Source organism: Danio rerio, chromosome 1 (assembly GCF_052040795.2).
Source record: "Danio rerio strain M-AB ecotype USA chromosome 1, GRCz13ab, whole genome shotgun sequence".
NCBI classification, from domain to species: Eukaryota; Metazoa; Chordata; class Actinopteri; order Cypriniformes; family Danionidae; genus Danio; species Danio rerio.
Window position 1 is genome coordinate 60640400 of NC_141021.1, and position 19670 is coordinate 60660069.

At 36.9% G+C, this 19670-nt stretch overlaps 1 protein-coding gene across 3 annotated transcripts; it reads left to right on the plus strand.

Annotated features, from left to right (window-relative positions):
* Positions 1-201: 201 nt before the first annotated feature.
* LOC147847103 (protein NLRC3-like) lies at positions 202-18618 on the plus strand. 3 transcript variants are annotated; one of them, XM_087237854.2, is made up of 8 exons: positions 202-302; positions 4171-4346; positions 6566-6688; positions 6869-8728; positions 8865-9038; positions 9184-9357; positions 10745-10791; positions 10903-11582. In XM_087237854.2, exons 2-8 carry the CDS (start codon positions 4201-4203, stop codon positions 11430-11432), a joined length of 3054 nt encoding a protein of 1017 aa, XP_087093980.1. In that variant the 5' UTR covers positions 202-302; positions 4171-4200; the 3' UTR covers positions 11433-11582. The 3 variants fall into 3 exon arrangements, 2 of the variants coding, with proteins under 2 accessions (XP_087093980.1, XP_087093981.1); XM_087237855.1 differs by lacking the exons at positions 202-302; positions 6566-6688; positions 10745-10791; positions 10903-11582 and adding exons at positions 17481-17527; positions 17876-18618 and having other exon boundaries at positions 4192-4346; positions 6876-8728; XR_015477086.1 differs by lacking the exons at positions 202-302; positions 4171-4346; positions 10745-10791 and adding an exon at positions 18305-18388 and having other exon boundaries at positions 6559-6692; positions 6935-8728; positions 9184-9388; positions 10903-11350.
* The last annotated feature ends 1052 nt before the right edge of the window (positions 18619-19670 follow it).

The following is a 19670-nucleotide window of genomic DNA, read 5'->3' on the forward strand; positions in this document are numbered from 1 at the left end:
GATGTATAACTCGTATATTTAAATCTATGTGCCTTTTTCCGAATGGGTCTTCTCTCAGTGTGTTTTTAATCTTCAGCTTTGATTTCTTTCTACTGGTGTGCTGAATGAATGTTGTTGGAGTACAGGTAAAACATAACTTGAATGACGCTCTGCGCCACAGACTGGGCTTGCTTTCCCTGCTAGTTACACGAAAAGACGGCACACCTTCACCAGGTAGAAAGCGAATGTGATCGAATAGACGCCATTTCGAGTCTTCAAAAACCTTTCAACGCGCTGAGTGTTTAATCTATCTGACATTTTTGGTAAGTTCTGATATTCTTGTAATTACTGTGATAAATTCTTGTACTAAATTCGTGTGGTAAAAACACGAATAGTGATACGTAAAAACGAATTAAAATGGAGGAAACCTTGACGATTGTCATGATCAAAAAGTATTTTGATGTCCCCAGATCTTTGTTTTATGTATCATGAAACATAAGTTGCATTATAGGAATATTGTATTTATGTGAAGCGATGTATCAAGACAAACGTTTTTGAAGATCTCTGATAGCAGGCTGTGCTAACTTTAGGTGCACATGATGCATTTTTGTATGATTTTATTGTTGTTGTTGTTGTTGTATTTATGATTTAATTTGAGGCAGTTAAACTTGCACCGTACAAATGTATTATTGGTGCTATAAAGGACATTTTAATGTTCACGTTTAAATGGTAAGTTTGAACTGAAAGTGAAAGCAAAGAGCTTAGAATGACCAAGAGGCGACACTCTAGAACAGTGGTTCTCAAACTGTGGTACGCGTACCACTAGTGGTACGTGGGCTTCCTCCTAGTGGTACGCGGAGGAACCGCTGAATTATGAAAGAAACAATTAACACTTTTAATCCTTTAATGCGTAATATAACATTGATGTGATCAGCATTGGCTGTTTTGTGAAGCGTACGATCACAACGCTGTGCTTAGAATGTTTATTTTAGTGCAATGTGTCATAAGCTGCTGAAAATCAGTTTCCGAGAACTGATTCTGAAGCGTGATTTGACTGACATGAAAAGTGGCCAATCACAGTCGACCTTGTCTAGTTGCGTGAAACGTAAGGGCGGGACAAATACTTTCTGTGTTGCAGAGACAGAAAAAAAAACCTTAAAAACAAATGTTTTGTTGGATTAATGCTTCTCGGATGTTTTCACTATAGAGATGTCTAGCAGAGTAATTAAACCGCGGACATATTTCCTGCCTTTTTGATGATCTACAAACACGTTTCGCTCTCCGACAGCCAGTCTCTCGCCTCTGACCTGTCACTCCTCTAAATACATTCTGAATGGCGGCGCGGGAATGGAGGTATTGCGCAATAACTCATTTCTGCAAATGTGGCGAGTGCTTTATTTTAACACGAGAGCGCATTCATGTACGCAAATCGCAAAAACAGATATGTGAGCTCTTAAATAGGCTTTTTTTTTCAAATGAACTGCAAGTCCTCTCATGATCGCCTGTGTGCTCAGATTGAATACAATCGCGATCTTTCCACTATTAAAGTAGACATTATTTATCTTTGTTCCTTGACTAAATTTAGTCAAAAGTATTCACGTTAAGTATTTAAAAATAGATTGATACATGATCGATGACAATGCTAATGGTCTTCTTATTTGGCTGTGTTGTGAAGTGAAACTTACTTTTAGCAAAGGTGTATTTTTTATTTTTTTTCTTTACGACAAAATAATTATGCTGGAAATGTTTCTGGATTAGGTATTTGTGTGATTTATACATTAAGCTGTATTCTGATCTGTCTTAAAGCATTACAGGTCAAAGCAATCCGTTGTTACTTATTGTTTATTTATCAAAATTAACAATAAGGCTCTTAAAGCACTGCTTTGATTAATGTAGTGTTGTCATTTGAAATACCTCAAGTAAAATGAAGTCATTTGTTTTATAAATTTTTTTTTTACTGACAGTGTACTTGTATTTTTTTTTAAAGTTTCTATTTTAGATTAGGTTAAATGTAAAATAAAATCTACATGTGATGTACATCTTTTTAAGAAACAAATTTGCCATATTGTAAAGAAAAATAGTGTAAAATATGTAAATAAAGGGCTAAATTAAATCTTTTCACCATATACTTCAATTAAACCTTTCAAAGCTTGTAAATATCGTTTAAAAAAATGGGCAAAAAGTGTTTCTATGGCCTTAAAGATTATTTGGTAGTTTTACCAGTGCTATTGAAAAATATTAATTGTCATGAAAGGAAAAATCGACCATACTTTCTTTGTTAGTGCAATTTTCTGTACATGTAGCTTTGGGATTTAAGCAATTAAACCATTCAATCAGGTTTCCACGTAAAAAAAAAGTTATTTCATAATGAAAATCAGATTTTTTTTTTTCAAAAGTAACCAACTAGTACTTTTTAAAAGAGTACTTTGTACTTTTACCTAATATTAATATTATTTACTAAAATTTGTGTTATTTTAGCAGTGTAATAGTATTTTTACTTGAGTACAAAAAAAGATTTCACAAGCATTTAGTGCAGGTTTATTATATTATTAATATATGATTAATAAATATTATTTTTATGTTTTTTATTTGTATCTGTTCCTATGCAATGTTTTATGGGTTGCTGAGAATACTTTTCAGGTCTTCAATACATGTCAGTCTTGAAAAAAAAAAAATAGGTGCTGGAATTGATTTTCATTAGGCTGTGCCTGTATGAAACCTGTCATATGTACATTTAACATATATTTCAAGATGTGTCTGAAAGTGTAGGAATATGACATATAGCCTATATTTATAAGGTCCAAGCAACATCTCCAGTTTTGATGAATAGGCTACAATGAATACTTTAGATTTAAGTATAGCAGTTTTCTTTTTACTTTTTAAGAACAGTGCCATTTTTTAATGAACTTTGCTTGCAGATTAAAAAAAAAAGTTTTTGTTAAAATGTGCTTTTAACAGTTAATATTCAGACTATTTCAAATGTTTAAAGTGACTGATAATAATACATATTCTTAATAATAGGAATTAATCTGCATCGTTTTTAAACTGTGCACACCTGTAGCTGCTTAATTAGGCCTATGACGCTATTTTTAATACTGGTTAAAAAATAGCGTCGTAAGGTGGTACTTGGAGAGACAATTTTTTTCTAAGGTGGTACTTGGTGAAAAAAGTTTGAGAACCACTGCTCTAGAACGTTCCATTGCAACAGCAGCGCCCAGCAACAGCCCTGGATTCCGCCATTTTGGAGTGAAAGTGATCTGATCTCATTACTGTAGCTGCTTTGTTTTTTACTTATTTGTTTAAAAAAGCTGTAAGACGACAATACAACACTTACTATCACAATCATCAGCACCTTTAATAGTTTATTTTACAGACTTATCCAAAATGGCCACCCGGCTTTTTCCCAAATTACACTACAGTGTCGCCTCTTGGTCATTCTGCTCTTCGGTGAAAGGGAGAAAGAGACGCCATATATACAAATTTGAGTGTTTTACAGCGTTTAAAAATATATTTGTTGTTGTAATTTCAGATAGCTGTAACGTTAAAAAGATTTTTTTTCATTATATGAAATTTAAAGCGAATAAATGCATGTTATAAAGTGTAAATTTCATTAGTGCAAACAAGAAAAAAGTTTTGGGCGCTAAAGGATTTAAAATAAATGCTTTACGGACGTCATTTTGGGCATCATCTAACAACCAAACTTGTTACAAATACCAATATTCTTGATGCAAATTATTATTGTTGTATTGCGTTGAGATTTCCGTTTCTAGCATTTAGACACTGCACACTTCTGAAGTTGTTTATTCATAGATTATTATTCTAATGTAGATCTTTGTCTCAGTATTATTATTATTTTTTTTTTGGTAAAAAAAAATATTTAAGTGAAAATTAAAGGTAGAAAACACAAGAAACATTACCAGACATATTAAGAGTATGTAATATTACTGTATACATAAACATGAGCCTTGTAGGCCTACTAATTCAAATCAAGACAATGAGGTGTCATGTTGATAGTTAAAGAAAAGAAAAATACAAATATAAACATCACAAAATAACAATTTCAGCTTTAATGTGGTCTAAATACAACTAACGAAATTGTACTGAATGACTTTAATGTACCTATACTATATCATTGCACCTTTAGAACTGTTGTTAAAAAAGTCTTAAATCAGCATCTCATTACTATTTCAGAATTTCAGCAAATGAGAGAAGGTGAACACTATGAGTCATAAAAAGAGTGAAGATGATGAGTCTGCTTCTGAAATGAGCTCTACATCTGGAGTAAGCTCTGTGTCTATGAAGAGGGATCAGCATCAGCCTGTGGTGTATTGTCCTAATAGTGATGACACACTGACCTCTGACCTCGAGTAAGACAACACTGACAATTGTGTTTATTCAGAGTGATTTACAATGCAGTTCAGATGTTTGCATCGAGTGAGTGAATATTGAAAGAGAAGCACAAAGCAATTTTTTGAACTTTCTTTTTCATTGTTTCTCACTGTTGGAATGATCTCCCCACCTCGATTAAGCAAATCCAATGCAGTTTTAAGCACTTGATGTAATCTCTCTCTCTCTCTCTCTCTCTCTCTCTCTCTCTCTCTCTGTATGTATGTATGTTTGTATGTATGTATTGTGTATATATATATATATATATATATATATATATATATATATACACACACACACACACACACATATTCACATGTACATACACACACGCACACATACACATAAATACATACATGCATACGGTGCTTAACAAAATTGAGTACACCTCATTTTGAAAATGAATATTTGTCTCCAGTCCCCAGTGAAAATAAGTCATGTGTTTTGGTGCATTTAAACAAAACAAATTCATTAAACAGATATATTTTTTTCAAATAATGTTTTAGTCAGTATTTATATATATATATATATATATATATATATATATATATATATATATATATATATATATATATATAAATATAAATATATCCAAACACCATCCAAACACATGTGCTATAGGGGAATTGATTAACTAAATTGGCCGTAGTGTATGTGTGAGAATGCGAAAGTGTATGGGTGTTTCCCAGTGTTGGGTCACAGCTGGAAGGGCATCTGCTGGGTAAAACATATTTTGAATAAGTCAACGGTTCATTCTGCTGTGGCCACCCCGCCGAAAAGAAAATGAATGAATGAATGACTTTTTCTCTAACATATAAATTTGGCTGTACTAATTTTAGACCATTATAATAAGTTATTTTGTCAGATTACCTCCAGATTTGGCTTCAGTACTGACTAATCTAATGTATATTGACAAATATATCATTGTGAAGCTTCCTATGTTAAGCACTGCATGTATAATTTATTTATAATTTCTATAGTTTCCTATTTATCTATTTTGACAAGAAGGTGATAACGTATTTAACAGTTAGCCTTAATAATTGAAAACTCTTTAGGGTGACAAGCAAAACCGTACAGAAGTTGTTGTAACTTAAAATGTCACAATGGCTATCGATCATATCTAATAAAGAAAAAATATAATTTTAACTCAAATTTGTATACAATAAACACTTATTGTGATATAAACCAAAAAAGATTTTTCTATAAACAAGTTTTTAATATTTGGATTTAAAAAAATGTATGTGGATTTATAAAGCTATACTTTACGTAACAAATGCAAGCACCATCAGGAGCAGCAGGCGAGTGCTAAAACTCTAAAAATACTGTTTGATTTAATGCCATACTACTTGTCTGATCTGAGTCCTAATTTATGTCATATATCAGTCAGACCATAAACGCAACGATTTTGTTATAGCATGACAGTTCACCGGAAGTGCTTGAGCTAACTTACTGAAAATTAAAACTCCATGTCCATGTAGCCTATTATACATTTGCATCAAGCCACACGCATAAATGCAGTTACTCACTGAAGCTAAGCTGAGCTGATCCTGGTCAGTATATGGATGGGAGCCCACATGGAAAAAACTAGGTTGCCGTTGGAAGTGGTGTTAGTGGAGCCAACAGGGGGCGCTCAACCTGCGGTCTGTGTGGGTTCTCCCTTTGGGTGTATGGCCATACACAATAAATGCACTATATAAATACACATTACATTACATTACAAGTGATCGCTGATATCATGGCGCATGCCTTGCTTGTAGTCCTGCATTTATACTTTTGCATTCTGTTTGTGACACTTTCGAAACTCTAGCAGGCAGTGGGTCTTCTATGTTCCTCTGTGTTGAGTTTCTTCATGGATGTTTTGTTTACACCGGAAATACATGTAATGTTAATTACTGTACAAGTAGCTCAAACAGGGACATGAACAAGTGGACATGAAACAACTTTAGTCATAAAGTAAACGCAATGCAAAACAAAATTATTTATTTAGAGCTCCTCCCCAAACTCGTCACTTCAATTGTAAATTGCACTCCATACAAGTAAATGTTTTAGATGAAAAGCATCTGTTAAATGGAAAAATGTAAATATGTAATGTAACCTCCTGCTATAAAATTGTTTGTTGATATATATATATATATATATATATATATATATATATATATATATATATATATTTTTTTTTTTTTTTTTAATTAATCTTCAGTGTCAGAAGGAAGAAGAGACCGAGATTAGAGTCTCCAGAGCCCAGTGGTGTTTCTCTGAAGAGCAGCAAATCTATGGAACCACCTCAAAAATTCAGTGATGGACCGATGCCCACTGACCCTCAGTTAGTATATAAATTAACTACCAAACTAAATATAGATTATCTCAGACCATTAAAAATCATTTAACTAAGTCAACAAATTGGCACTAAATGTAATCTAAAACTACCAGTTATAAATTTCTGATATTTGTAATTATTACAAGCACTGACAACATTGTCATTTTTGCATCTCTTTTTTCCCAGCGAGAAGGAACATGAGTATATCAACCCTGCCCTGTCCTCTACATCCCACTATCAGACTAACTTTAGGCAGGAGAACACAGAAACAGTCCTGCAGACACAAACAATGAAGACTGGACACCTGCAGAGAGCTAAAGATCAGCACAAAACCAGCATGAAGAACAAATATGAGAGATTATTTGAGGGAAACAAACTCCAAGAGAACCAAACCCTCCTGAACCGCATCTACACCCAGCTGTACATCATAGAGGGAGAGAGTGAAGGAGTGAATGAAGAACATGAGGTTTTACAGATGGAGAAAACAGCCAGAACAAAACACTCCCAACACACTCCAATCTACTGCAATGACATCTTTAAAGAGGAGAAAGAGCAAATCAAGACTGTTCTTACTAAAGGCATCGCTGGAATCGGAAAAACCGTCTCTGTGCAGAAGTTCATTCTGGACTGGGCCGAGGGAAAAGCCAATCAGGATGTAGATTTCATGTTTGTGCTTCCATTTCGAGAGCTGAACTTGATCAGAGATCATCAGTACAGTCTTCACACACTTCTGCTGGACTTTCATCCTGAACTTGAAGATCTGGAGCCCAAGATTTATGAGGAGTGTAAAGTTGTGTTCATCTTTGATGGTCTGGATGAAAGCAGAATCACACTGATGTTTTCAGACGCTCAGAAAGTTTGTGATGTGACTGAGACTTCATCAGTGGCTGTGTTGATGTCAAAGCTGATGAAAGGAGAGCTGCTTCCCTCTGCTCTCATCTGGATCACCTCCAGACCAGCAGCAGCCAATCAGATCCCCTCCAAATACATCAAGCGTCTGACAGAAATTCAGGGATTCACTGAGCCTCAGAAGGAGGAATATTTCAGGAAGAGAATCAGTGAGCAGCATCAAGCCAGCAGAATCATCTCACACATCAGAAGAGCAAGAAGCCTCCACATCATGTGCCACATACCCGTCTTCTGCTGGATCTCATCCACTGTGCTTCAGAAGCTCCTGGAAGAAGATCTGAGTGCAGAAATCCCTCAAACTCTGACTGAAATGTACATCCACTTCCTGCTGATTCAGATCAACATGAGGAATCAGAAGTATGAAGAGAGAGATCCAGAGAAACTCCTGCAGTCCAACAGAGAAGTGATTGTCAAACTTGCTGAAGTGGCTTTCAGACAGCTGATGAAGGGCAATGTGATGTTCTATGAGGAGGACCTGATTGAGAGCGGCGTAGACGTCTCTGACGCCTCAGTGTATTCTGGGATTTGCACTGAGATCTTTAAGGAGGAATCTGTGATTCAGCAGAGGAAAGTCTACAGCTTCATCCATCTGAGTGTTCAGGAGTTCCTCGCTGCTTTCCATGTGTTTTATGTTCATGTAAGCAGCACTACAGAAGCATCTTTTGATTCATTAGAAAATCTCCATAAAAGAATCATTGATAAATCCATTGAGAGTGAGAATGGGCGTCTGGATCTGTTCCTGCGGTTCCTGCTGGGCGTCTCACTGGAGTCCAATCAGAGACTCTTCCAGGATCTACTGACACACACAGAGAAGAGCTCAGAGAGCATCAGGAGAAGCACACAGTACATTAAAGAGAAGATCAGAGATGGACATGGACTCTCCACTGAAAGATCCATCAATCTGTTCCTCTGTCTGCTGGAAGTGAAAGATCAGACTCTGTCCAGAGAGATTCAGGAGTTTGTGAAATCCGACAAACAGTCAGAGAAGAAACTCTCTCCTGCTCACTGCTCAACAATCGCCTACATGCTTCAGATGTCAGAGGAGGTGCTGGATGAGCTGGAGCTCCAGAAATACAACACATCAGATGAGGGCAGAAGAAGACTGATACCAGCCGTCAGCAACTGCACAAGAGCTCTGTGAGTGTTTAGTGGTGTATTCATTTTATTTGAATGCCCTTTACAAAAAGTGCATGATATCAGATGCTGATATTATGACAATATGGTTGAAGATTTAAGGTTAACACAATTTATTATTACTCAAACTCTCTTCCAGTCTTGCTGGCTGTAATCTCTCTGCTCAGGATTGTGAAATTGTGTCGTCAGTTCTTCAATCCTCAAACTGTGTCCTGAGAGAGCTGGACCTGAGTAACAATGACCTGCAGGATTCAGGAGTGAAGCTGCTCTCTGACGGACTGAAGAGTCCAAACTGTCAGCTGGAGATACTGAGGTGTGTAGTAATATTTATCTGTATCTAATATCTTGAGGAGTATCATAAGATACTAAGGTGAGTGAGAACATAGGATTAATGTAGAGCCATGTCTACAGCATGCGTGTCTGTAAATTATTTTTTTAATTTTTGTGCATATCTGCAGGTTGTCTGGCTGTATGGTGACAGAGGAAGGCTGTGGTTTTCTATCTTCAGCTCTGAGTTCAAACCCCTCACACCTGAGAGAGCTGGATCTGAGCTACAATCACCCAGGACAATCAGGAGTCCAGCTGCTCCAACACACACTGGAGGATCCACACTACACACTGCAGAAACTCAAGTATGTGCAGCAGTTATGAATTTCCTTGAAGGTTCAGGACACCCTGGAGAACTTTTTTTTTTATATATTAACAGATTTGTGTGTGTTGAGCATCAGTTAAGACAATGTTAGCATCTGTCAGCTTTAATTGTGGGGAAAACTGGATAATTTTGAGCTTTTGTCAGCTCATTTCAGCTTCCGGGTTTAAAATGATTTTTGGGGCGGATCAAAATCGGCGACGTATCGCAGAACTGCAAGTGCAATGATGACGCGTCAGTTTCTTATTATATTCATAACGGAGTTTTCTTATCCTATGAGAAGAGCCGGCTGCTTAATTATTCATGAGACCTGCCAGAGTCAAGCCCGAGCTGAGAGACAGGGAAACCACGGCACAGTTTTTAGCCGTTCATGAAGGCTCATATGTGTTTGTTTCCATCATCCACGGGGTTTGTTGCATGTTTTCCCCTGCGATGTTGTCAGGGCCGATCAAACAGCAAAGCTGTGTGTGTGCTGCAAGCATTTTTGTCGGGAGAGCAGCACGAGAATTAGAGAATGGCGGACGCTGTGTTTTATCAGGAGTTCGTTCACATTCAGACACATCACTGTGCTGCTGTGTTTGCCTAAATCCTCCAGATTACCAGCAGGGCTAATGGTTAAAATAGACAGGTCAGGAGACCTGCTGCACTGAGTCTGTTGGATACGGGCATTGAGGGAGAAGTCCTCATTTATAGTGTTTACATGAACACATATCTTTATAATGATATAAATTGTGGTTATGTGTTTATGAAATTACGAATAACAAATGTAGCAGGGCATTAAATCACTGTTCATTTCTTTGCATTTTAACTTTGTGAACTATAAACGCATGCGTCTCCTCACGGTTCGTCTCATTTTGTGAGCTAACTGACAACAACAGTTATTCGCTCCCCTTCTCCCCTGCTGGCCACGCCCACTCCTGCCTGATGCTCACGGAGCTCCACGCCCATTAATCATGCATCTTTTGAAAAAATTCTCAAGTAGACTTTAACCGAAAGTGGGGGGTGTCATGGCCCTTTAAATGATGGAGGCCACAGAAAAAAGATGTTTTCATAAAACATTTATTGTGAAATTTATGTATGGTCTCGTTACTTTTTATCAGGCTTTATCTGAATTGAGAATGAAAGCAGAATATTGAAATAAAATATAAAATAAAAATAGAAGAATTGTTCATTAATAACTATGCTAGTTTCATGAAAAAAAATGACTATACCCCATATTTATATAACTCAAATACTGTAGCTTGAAGATGGCACCCTAAGCAGACCTGCCCATGGGGCTCAGGATGTTTGCTCGTATATTGCCCATAAATAAATCCACAACTGCTCATGTCAAATAATTTTAGTTCTTTTTGCTTATTTTGTGTTTTTAGTTTGGATGATGGAGGACATTTGAGGATCAAGCAAGGATTTCAGAAATGTGAGTCATTCATTTATATATATACATATACACACACACTCTCACTCTCTCTCTCTCTCTCTCCTATATATATTTAAAGTTGGCATTGGTGATTTGCCTTTCTGTCTTCAGATGCCTGCTTTCTCACACTGGATCCAAACACAGCACACAATCAACTGCAAGTGTCTGATGGAAACAGAAAGGCAGTGCATATGAAAGATCCTCAGCCGTATCCTGATCATCCAGACAGATTTGAGCTACAGGAGCAGGTTCTGTGTAGAGAGTCTCTGACTGGACGCTGTTACTGGGAGTCTAAATGGAGTGGATCAGGTTATGTAGCAGTGGCGTATAAAGCGATCGACAGGAAAGGAGGGCTTGAATCTTGGTTTGGACTTAATGAAAGGTCCTGGAGTATTTACTGCTCCAATATAAATTACACCGCCTGGCACAATAACGAAGGCACTGATATTATTGCTCCTTCCTCTCGCAATAATAGAGTAGGAGTGTATGTGGACGTGCCGTCTGGTTCTATGTCCTTCTACAGTGTCTCTGACACACACACACTCACACACTTACACACATTCAACACCACATTCATTGAAGACATCTATGCAGGATTCAGGATATATCCTAAATCTTCAGTGTCTCTGTGTCCGATTTAACAAACACTTCAGAGGAAACTCAGGGACCAATGCACATTTCCTCTATTCCAGAAGAATAAGATTGAAAAGGTCATCATATAAAAGTATTTATATTTTAATAAATATGCTATTTTTACGCTATTTTGAAGGTTAAAAGGGAAAGAAACAGAATGTTCTCTAGAGTTACATTATAATGTATCATGACGTCAGATTGTAATATAAGGCCCCATTTTCACTCCCAGTCTAATGTGACCCAATTCCAATTTTTGCTCCTATGTAACACAGATCGGTTCTGTTCTATGACCGTGTAAACACGCAAAAAACGCATGCATTCGGATATTCAGAGATGGGTTTCAGGACTCCTTCATATGTGGAAATAAATCAGATATAGATGGGATATGTGACAATGCGACTGTCATGTAAACAGGCAGATCGGATTTATTGAGGCATTTCCTTCTGTACATCATTAAACTTGCAACAATATGGTGCTTCTCCACGGTTTAATGACAGAAGGAAGAGTGTGTGTGGAGATGCCGACGCGGTAAACAACATCAGAGGAAACACAGAGGAGGAAAGCGGTCAGTCACCACAGTTTACTCCCACCAGTCCTGAGATCTCTCTCGTACCCACAGATTCCTCAATGACATACCATTACATAAACTGCGTGGGGGTAAATCTGGACTGAACCATTCACTGCTTATACTACACTTTGCATATTTTGCAGAGCTAAATAACATTTCATCCATCGTGGCTAGTCCCAGATAGCAGGTAGTAATATTCCCGAGCTCGGCTGCCCTTCGGCACCTCTGGCTCCGACTCGGCATCGGCGAGTGTAATGTGAGCCGAGAATGGCTCGCAAAAGCACATGCGTTTGTGATGCAGCTGTAAAGCACTGGCCTGATTCCTGTTAACCATATCTGGCCTGAGTCTGTGTGTGGAGTCCACTTCTGGCAAGGACTCGGCTTGTTTAACTGATGACAACCGGTTAAATTCTTATTTTATCTAGTAATTTGTTAGCTCCACGTTTGACAATGTGAGAAAATATCCACGACAGCAACAAAATAATAATAACATTTTATGTGGATGGTCGCAATGTTTAGACACAAACAAAACAATATTATTTATAAATGAATTATACATATAATCATGGCACAGATGCTGGAATCCGCCTTTATGCATGTGCGACATCAAAATTTGTATGGCAAGTGTAAAAGCATGAATTGGATATGGGTCACAATTAAAACAACGTGTAAACCTGACCGTGTAAACGGGGCCTAAATGAGCAGAGTAAGATGTAAAGCTGTTGTAGAGAAGTAGCTGTGATTTTAAGATTTTAAGACGGTCACTTGTGGAAGAAGTCAGCTAACTATAATCTGCTTGCTTGCATGTGCATTTCACTGAGTGTCATTTAAAGGGACAGTTCACCCAAAAATGACAATTCTCTCATTTACTCACCCTTGCTCACTTGCACTTGCGTTATTTCTGCTGTTGACCTTTTTATCGTAAATTTTGTGTTAAACTCATAAAAGTTTGAAACCACTTTAAGGAGCTATATCCATTTAACTCTTGTTTACAATGCTATTTTTTATAACCTTTTAAATAGTTTTAAAATAATATGAAAAAATATAACAATATTTGTATATGTATTATATGTTATAGTACATGGTGTCGCTGTTGTGAACTTGTTTATTTTTATATCAAAAGTGAGAATAAAACTGATAAATGAAAACCTACTGCCCACGATTGAACATATGAGACACACACACATGTACAGTATGTTAGCCTATATGCTGCAGTCAAAATAAAGAATCCGGAAGCATTTAACAGGTGAACACTGTGCTTTATATAATTAATGTTTTAATTAAACAGCTGCATAATTATGAAGTTCATATCATATCATTAATGTAACCATCTAGTCATGAAGTTAGTTGTTGAAACAGTCAGCTGAAACGTGGGTTTGGTCTTGTTATCTCTCGACAGTTGCAGCTTAGATGCTGAAGAATTCAAGTAAACTACATGGTCGTGTTAAGCGTTATATTCGAGTTAATATTTTGTTAGATTAAAAATGCTTCTCTACAAATGCAGTTTTACTGACGCGGTTTTATCGTACAGGCAGAAACCAATAATATTTAAGTACGAACACTAATTAGCTCATTGAAATGAGGACTCGCGTTGTAAGCGTTTGTACTTGAAGAACAGGGGGTATGACATCTCTTTGGGAGATCATAACAGGTTTATAAGTAAAGACATATGTCATTTTTACGAGTGTAACGCTGCTGGTTCTGCGGCACCCAACCTGCTCTGAGCTGGTATCGAACCGGCTTTTCGCATGGGAGTCAGTTGCTCTAATAAGGAGACTAAAGACTGGCCTCTAGCGTCTGTCACTAGAGCACCTTTAGAGGTCAGAGGAGTGAGGTTTACCTGCACAGCACTTACTAGCTGGCCTCCGTTACACCCGCACAATCAAATTCAAAACTGACCAATTGGGTGGGAAACCGTTCAATATGGCAACACTGGATGGGGAGACGACTCCAAAAGAGTCCAGGACAGGAATCGACTCCCAGAGTCGAGTCTGTTTTTTTTTTTTTAATCCTCCTGAATGAAGAAGTTACATCATGCAACAGTTATGATGCTCATTCTTAAATACGATAAACACCGAAGGCGCCCGCTTTGAATGCTTGATCACACTATTTACGCTTTTGCTTTTGAATTTGGCGTCCATGAGCATTCGAGGCTATTAGTGCTGCGGGATGAAGTTTGCTTTCATTTTCAAATTCCTATAAAGCACGTGCACCTTTTGCATTTTGGTTTGGATCTTCCTGCAATGTCAAGGTTGCTGTGTTATAAATGAAATATAGTTGTATATGTGTCGGTGTGAAACCGAAGCAGATCAGATACTATTGGCGGATCGATGTCTTAATTAGCACTGCAGGTAAAATTATGACATGATGGGCTATTGGCTGCTGCTATATGCTCAATTAAAATATTTATTTAACCTATGAATTTTTTACGAATAAATAAATAAAACACTAATCATAATGACAAAAGTAGCCAAGATTAATTTATTGCCCCAATATCTGACAATGCATGTGGTCATGGTTTTGTTTTGGCCCTGCACACACTTAATTTTACCTCTAATTCTTTCTGCTGTTTATTTTAATAACTACAAAAATACATCAGAATTTTACCAAACGAAATTCGTTTTCAAAAGAGGATTTTTAAATAAAAATATAGCTGGGGTTAAATGTTCAAAAACTAGGTCTGACTCACTTCTTTTCTTCTGACATATACTATGTCGTCACTAACACACCCTTATTAAATTATGAATGAATGATGAAATTATAAATATTTGTTTAATAATGAACAAATTGTGCAAAAACAAACAGTGATAATTAAAAGTAAAGAATATTTAAAAGTACACTTTAAAGAAAATTACATTTACCAGAGAGCAATATGATATGCTTTGAGGCACAGTCTGTCTCGTTGCTTTTATTTATTATTTTAGGCTTGTTAATGTATGAATTATTTAAGTTAAATATGTTGTGTATGAGGTTTAATATTTATTTGGTCATTAAATCAAAGGAAAAAGCTAGCTATTTTGTTTATTGATCGGCTGGAGCATTAAAGAAATGAACAGGCCGCAGATTATTTTGTTGTCACGGTAAAATGTATTCAAGTATCAAACACTAAAAAATTATATATTATAATTAAAAATACATTTGTACTATATATTGTTTATTTAAATATGTGGGCAACAAATTATAAATTCATTTTATTTAAAAATTATTATATTACTCTTTTTTTTTTTTAGTTCAACTATAGGGGTGCGGCCAGGTAGGGGGCCTTACAAGACAAGGGGCCCCTGAGTTCTTAATCCGGGCCTGCCGAACACCCCTACATACTACAGAAGATCATTACCAAAAACGGCAGTTCAGTTCAATTGAAAAGCGTCAGTTTTTGACCACTGTATTTGCACAGTCATATATATGAAGTTTACTAAACGGTACTGCAGTTGTAATACTCTAAATCTGCAACAATCCATTGTTTTATAACCGTGCTAAAGGCAATTATATTACAAAGTTCTACAGTTAAAGTGGATGGCTGTGACTTTCTTTCATTTGATGATTATACATGAGTTCCGGCTCCAGGTAATCAGACACTGTTTACATTTACATTTTTAATCCACAGCCACTCCACACAAGACACTTTTACTTTTTACATTTATAATCGATGACTGTCACAGAGAAACACAAAATCAGTTTTATATTTTTGTTGTTGTTTCTATTTACCAACTAAATTAATTAAACTATACCATGAAGTTCTTTCAATTTATGTTCACTGATGAGCCTGTGACACTTGACCCTCACCATTTACATTCTGATTTACTGTACTGATAAGTAAGGATTTTTTAAATTGTGCAATACTATACCTCCTGTATACAGCAGCAGTCTCCAAAATGAGATGCAGATTTAGGATTTGACATGAGGTGGTTAATAATTAGCAAAACAATATAAATATCACAAATATAAACATTAGGTGAGCAGGTTTGTAATACTGTGTCCTAACAAATCTAATTAATGCAAATAAAACTTCTGTAACATGATTAAATGTAGATGCTGAATCATTGATATGTGTTAGTTTTGAGTCACGGTTCTAAAGTTCAATTTCAAATGGTTTATTTTATTTTCAAGATTTGCGGTGAACTATCTGCTGCTGCTTTCAGTAGTATGCCAACAAATTATTGGTTTGGACAAAAACTCCTTTTTACATGATAAATATTTCTTCTATCACAGTTTGTTGCTTTTAGTTAGAACTTGGTGTTGGCTTAGTCAGGCACACTTCTGTTGGTCTCATCAATCTGGCAACCTGCGCTTGCTTAGAGTCATCAGAGGAGGAGCCGAGTGAAAATATGTTTGGATGCAGGAGTGCAATACGTAGTTCAGCCACTGGGTGTCTAACATACTGCACCTTTAAATAGATTGAATCAATGTCACCATTATACCTGGGTGTCATTCATCTTTCTAAAACACAAGTTTCTGATTCCTTGGCTTGCATAGAGTTTAATTTTCTGTGCCACTAGTGGAATATTACGTTTGTGCATATTTATCCTAATGTTTGGTTACAACCACTGCATTTTTACGACACATTCAATTATACTATAAATACTCTTGTAAATGTAAAGCTGTACAGTCTCATTAGTTGACAATAGATGGTTGTTGAACATCTTCATGGCATTCAACACAAATGAAACTCAATACAACACAACTGCAGTACAGTTAAGTTTCCCTGAAAACGATGTGCTGTAATTATTATGCAAATACAATTGTTGTCTAAGCTTCCTTTCGCTTTCGTTTTTAACTCTATCGACGTTTATAAAAGTCCTCCCTCTAGTGGCGCACAGTATCATCACACACGCAGAGACGCAATAATTAGGGGAAACACACAGTATAAAAATGTAACCCTAACCCTAACCCTAAACATCTACAATGCCTAGTGCTTGATTTTATACATCTCTCATCATTGAATGTTTTAAACACCTGAATTCAATTATGCAGAGGATTGTGGCAAAACCTTTGTCAATCTAGTGTAAATAAAGAGTCAACAGTCCTCAAACTGTGTCCTGAGAGAGATGTACCTGAATAACAATGAAGCTGCTCTCTGGTGGACTGAAGAGTCCAAACTGTCAGCTGGAGATACTGAGGTGTGTAGTAATATTTATCTGTATCTAATATCTTGAGGAGTATCATAAGATACTAAGGTGAGTGAGAAGGATTAATGTAGAGCCATGTCTACAGCATGCGTGTCTGTAAATTATTTTTTTAATTTTTGTGCATATCTGCAGGTTGTCTGGTTGTATGGTGACAGAGGAAGGCTGTGGTTTTCTATCTTCAGCTCTGAGTTCAAACCCCTCACACCTGAGAGAGCTGGATCTGAGCTACAATCACCCAGGACAATCAGGAGTCCAGCTGCTCCAACACTCACTGGAGGATCCACACTACACACTGCAGAAACTCAATCTGACTGAATTGAGCAGAATCCATAAAGTTCAGTTTTACTATATTTGTTCAGTTTAGATCATGGGGGACATCTCAGGATTACAACAGGACTGAGGAAATGTGAGTATTTGATACACACACTTGTCAACATAGGTAAAAGTTTCTACTGTACAGACAGTATATTCTCACCCCTTCCCCCTATCCTACCACTAAAAGTAGCCTTCACAGAAAACAATCCTAAATATTAACAAAATACTTCATTCTGTTATTTACTGTGTGAGCCGTATTCCTCATGGGGATCGATCATTATATATAGTTTAAAAAGTACTGGTATTACTAGGCCTGTGGGGACATTTTTGTTATAGTAAAGTTTGAAACAAATACAAACACACACACACAACAGATCAATCAGTGGATGTTTAAAGATGTCAGCATTATTCTGATTCTCATTTCTCTCTTTGTCATCAGATGCATGTTTTCTCACACTGGATCCAAACATGGCTCACAGTCAGCTCCAGCTGTCTGAGGAGAACAGGAAAGCAACACAAGTGAAAGATCCTCAGCCGTATCCTGATCATCCAGACAGGTTTAATCAACATGAGCAGGTTCTGTGTAAAGAGACTCTGACTGGACGCTGTTACTGGGAGTCTGAATGGAGCGGCTTGGTTCATGTAGCAGTGGCTTATAAGAGCATTGAGAGAAAAGGTGGGAGTAACTCTAGGTGTGGACTCTTTGATAAATCCTGGAATATTTACTGCTGTGATTCAAATTACTCTGTCTGGCATGATGATAAGAGCACTAACTATCCTTGCTCGTTACCCTCTAATAGAGTAGGAGTGTATGTGGATGTACGATCCGGCTCTCTGTCCTTCTACAGCATCTCTGACACTCACACACATTCAACACCACATTCACTGAAGACCTCTGTGCTGGATTCAGCGTTTATCCTGACTCCTCTGTGTCTCTGTGTCAGATTTAACAACCTCCTGTGAGGAACCACACACACATCAATGTAAAGACAGACAGAACATAAACTCACTTGTGTCTGAATATAGTGAACTGTAATTAAGTTTGAAGTGTGCAGTTGGAAGTATAAGTAATGCCAACTAGTTATTGCATATTTATATCTCACAGTTGCAAATGTGGCTGTAATATAATATAAACTATGAATATAATATAAACTCTTTTTATGAGATATAAATCCAGACTGATGGTAGGGCTGGATAATAATTTTATATAATAATAATTCCTTACATTTATATTGAGCTTTTCTGGGCACTCAAAGCACTTTACACATAGGGGAGATTATGTGTAAAGCGCTTTGAGTGTCCAGAAAAGCTCAATATAAATGTAAGGAATTGAATGTTTTAGCTACAAAATAAGAGCCCTGAATACAGATGTGAATAAACAAGCTTCCACAAGTGAGAATGCAGACTAATTAGTTGATGAGAGAGGAAAGACGAATGCAGTGGTGTGGAAGTGGTTCGGCTTTTTAAGTTCCGATAAACTTTCGGTAGTTTCGGTGCTCTGCAAAAAAAGAGTGGTGGTGCCGACTAGCAGCGGGAACACATCAAATCTCTTCCACCCGATAGAACATACAGAAGATGAGGCATAAAAGTCTAAGCCAACCTGTTGCCACACCATCACCACCATCCACCTCCCTGCCACCAACAACGTCAGAAGAGAGGGGATTGAAGCAAACACAGATGGCTATGAGGTGCCGTGTAGGATTTAAATCAAAGTTTGCTTATCAACACGTGCATATGTACCTGTAAATTACTCGCATATAAACCTATACTATTGAATGTTCAAAACATGCATGAAACCTGCGCATATACATATAAACTTGATACATGCATACACCCACATACACATGCACATACATATAAACTCGATCGGGGTGGGGGTGGGAGGGGACATGTCCCCCCGGGATTTACGCCCATGCCTCTGCCTGTTAGAACTTGCCCCGCAGGTGGGGTAAATAGTAACATTTTTACTTCTGGCACTTTTGCCAATACTGCACAGAAACCACAGGTCCGTGATCATAACTCCAGTGCTCATTTGTAGCTTGTGTGTTGTTGGTAAAAAATATGGTTAGTCCAACCCCATTACTTTGTTCATTATTTGACCAAAACCAAAAAGTTTTACTTTGTGTTAGTTTACAAGTGCCTTGCTCTCCCCTATATAAAATATATAAGAACTATTTTATGTTAAATCTTTTAATTTAATTGGGTAATTATACACAAATATAAACAGACAGATA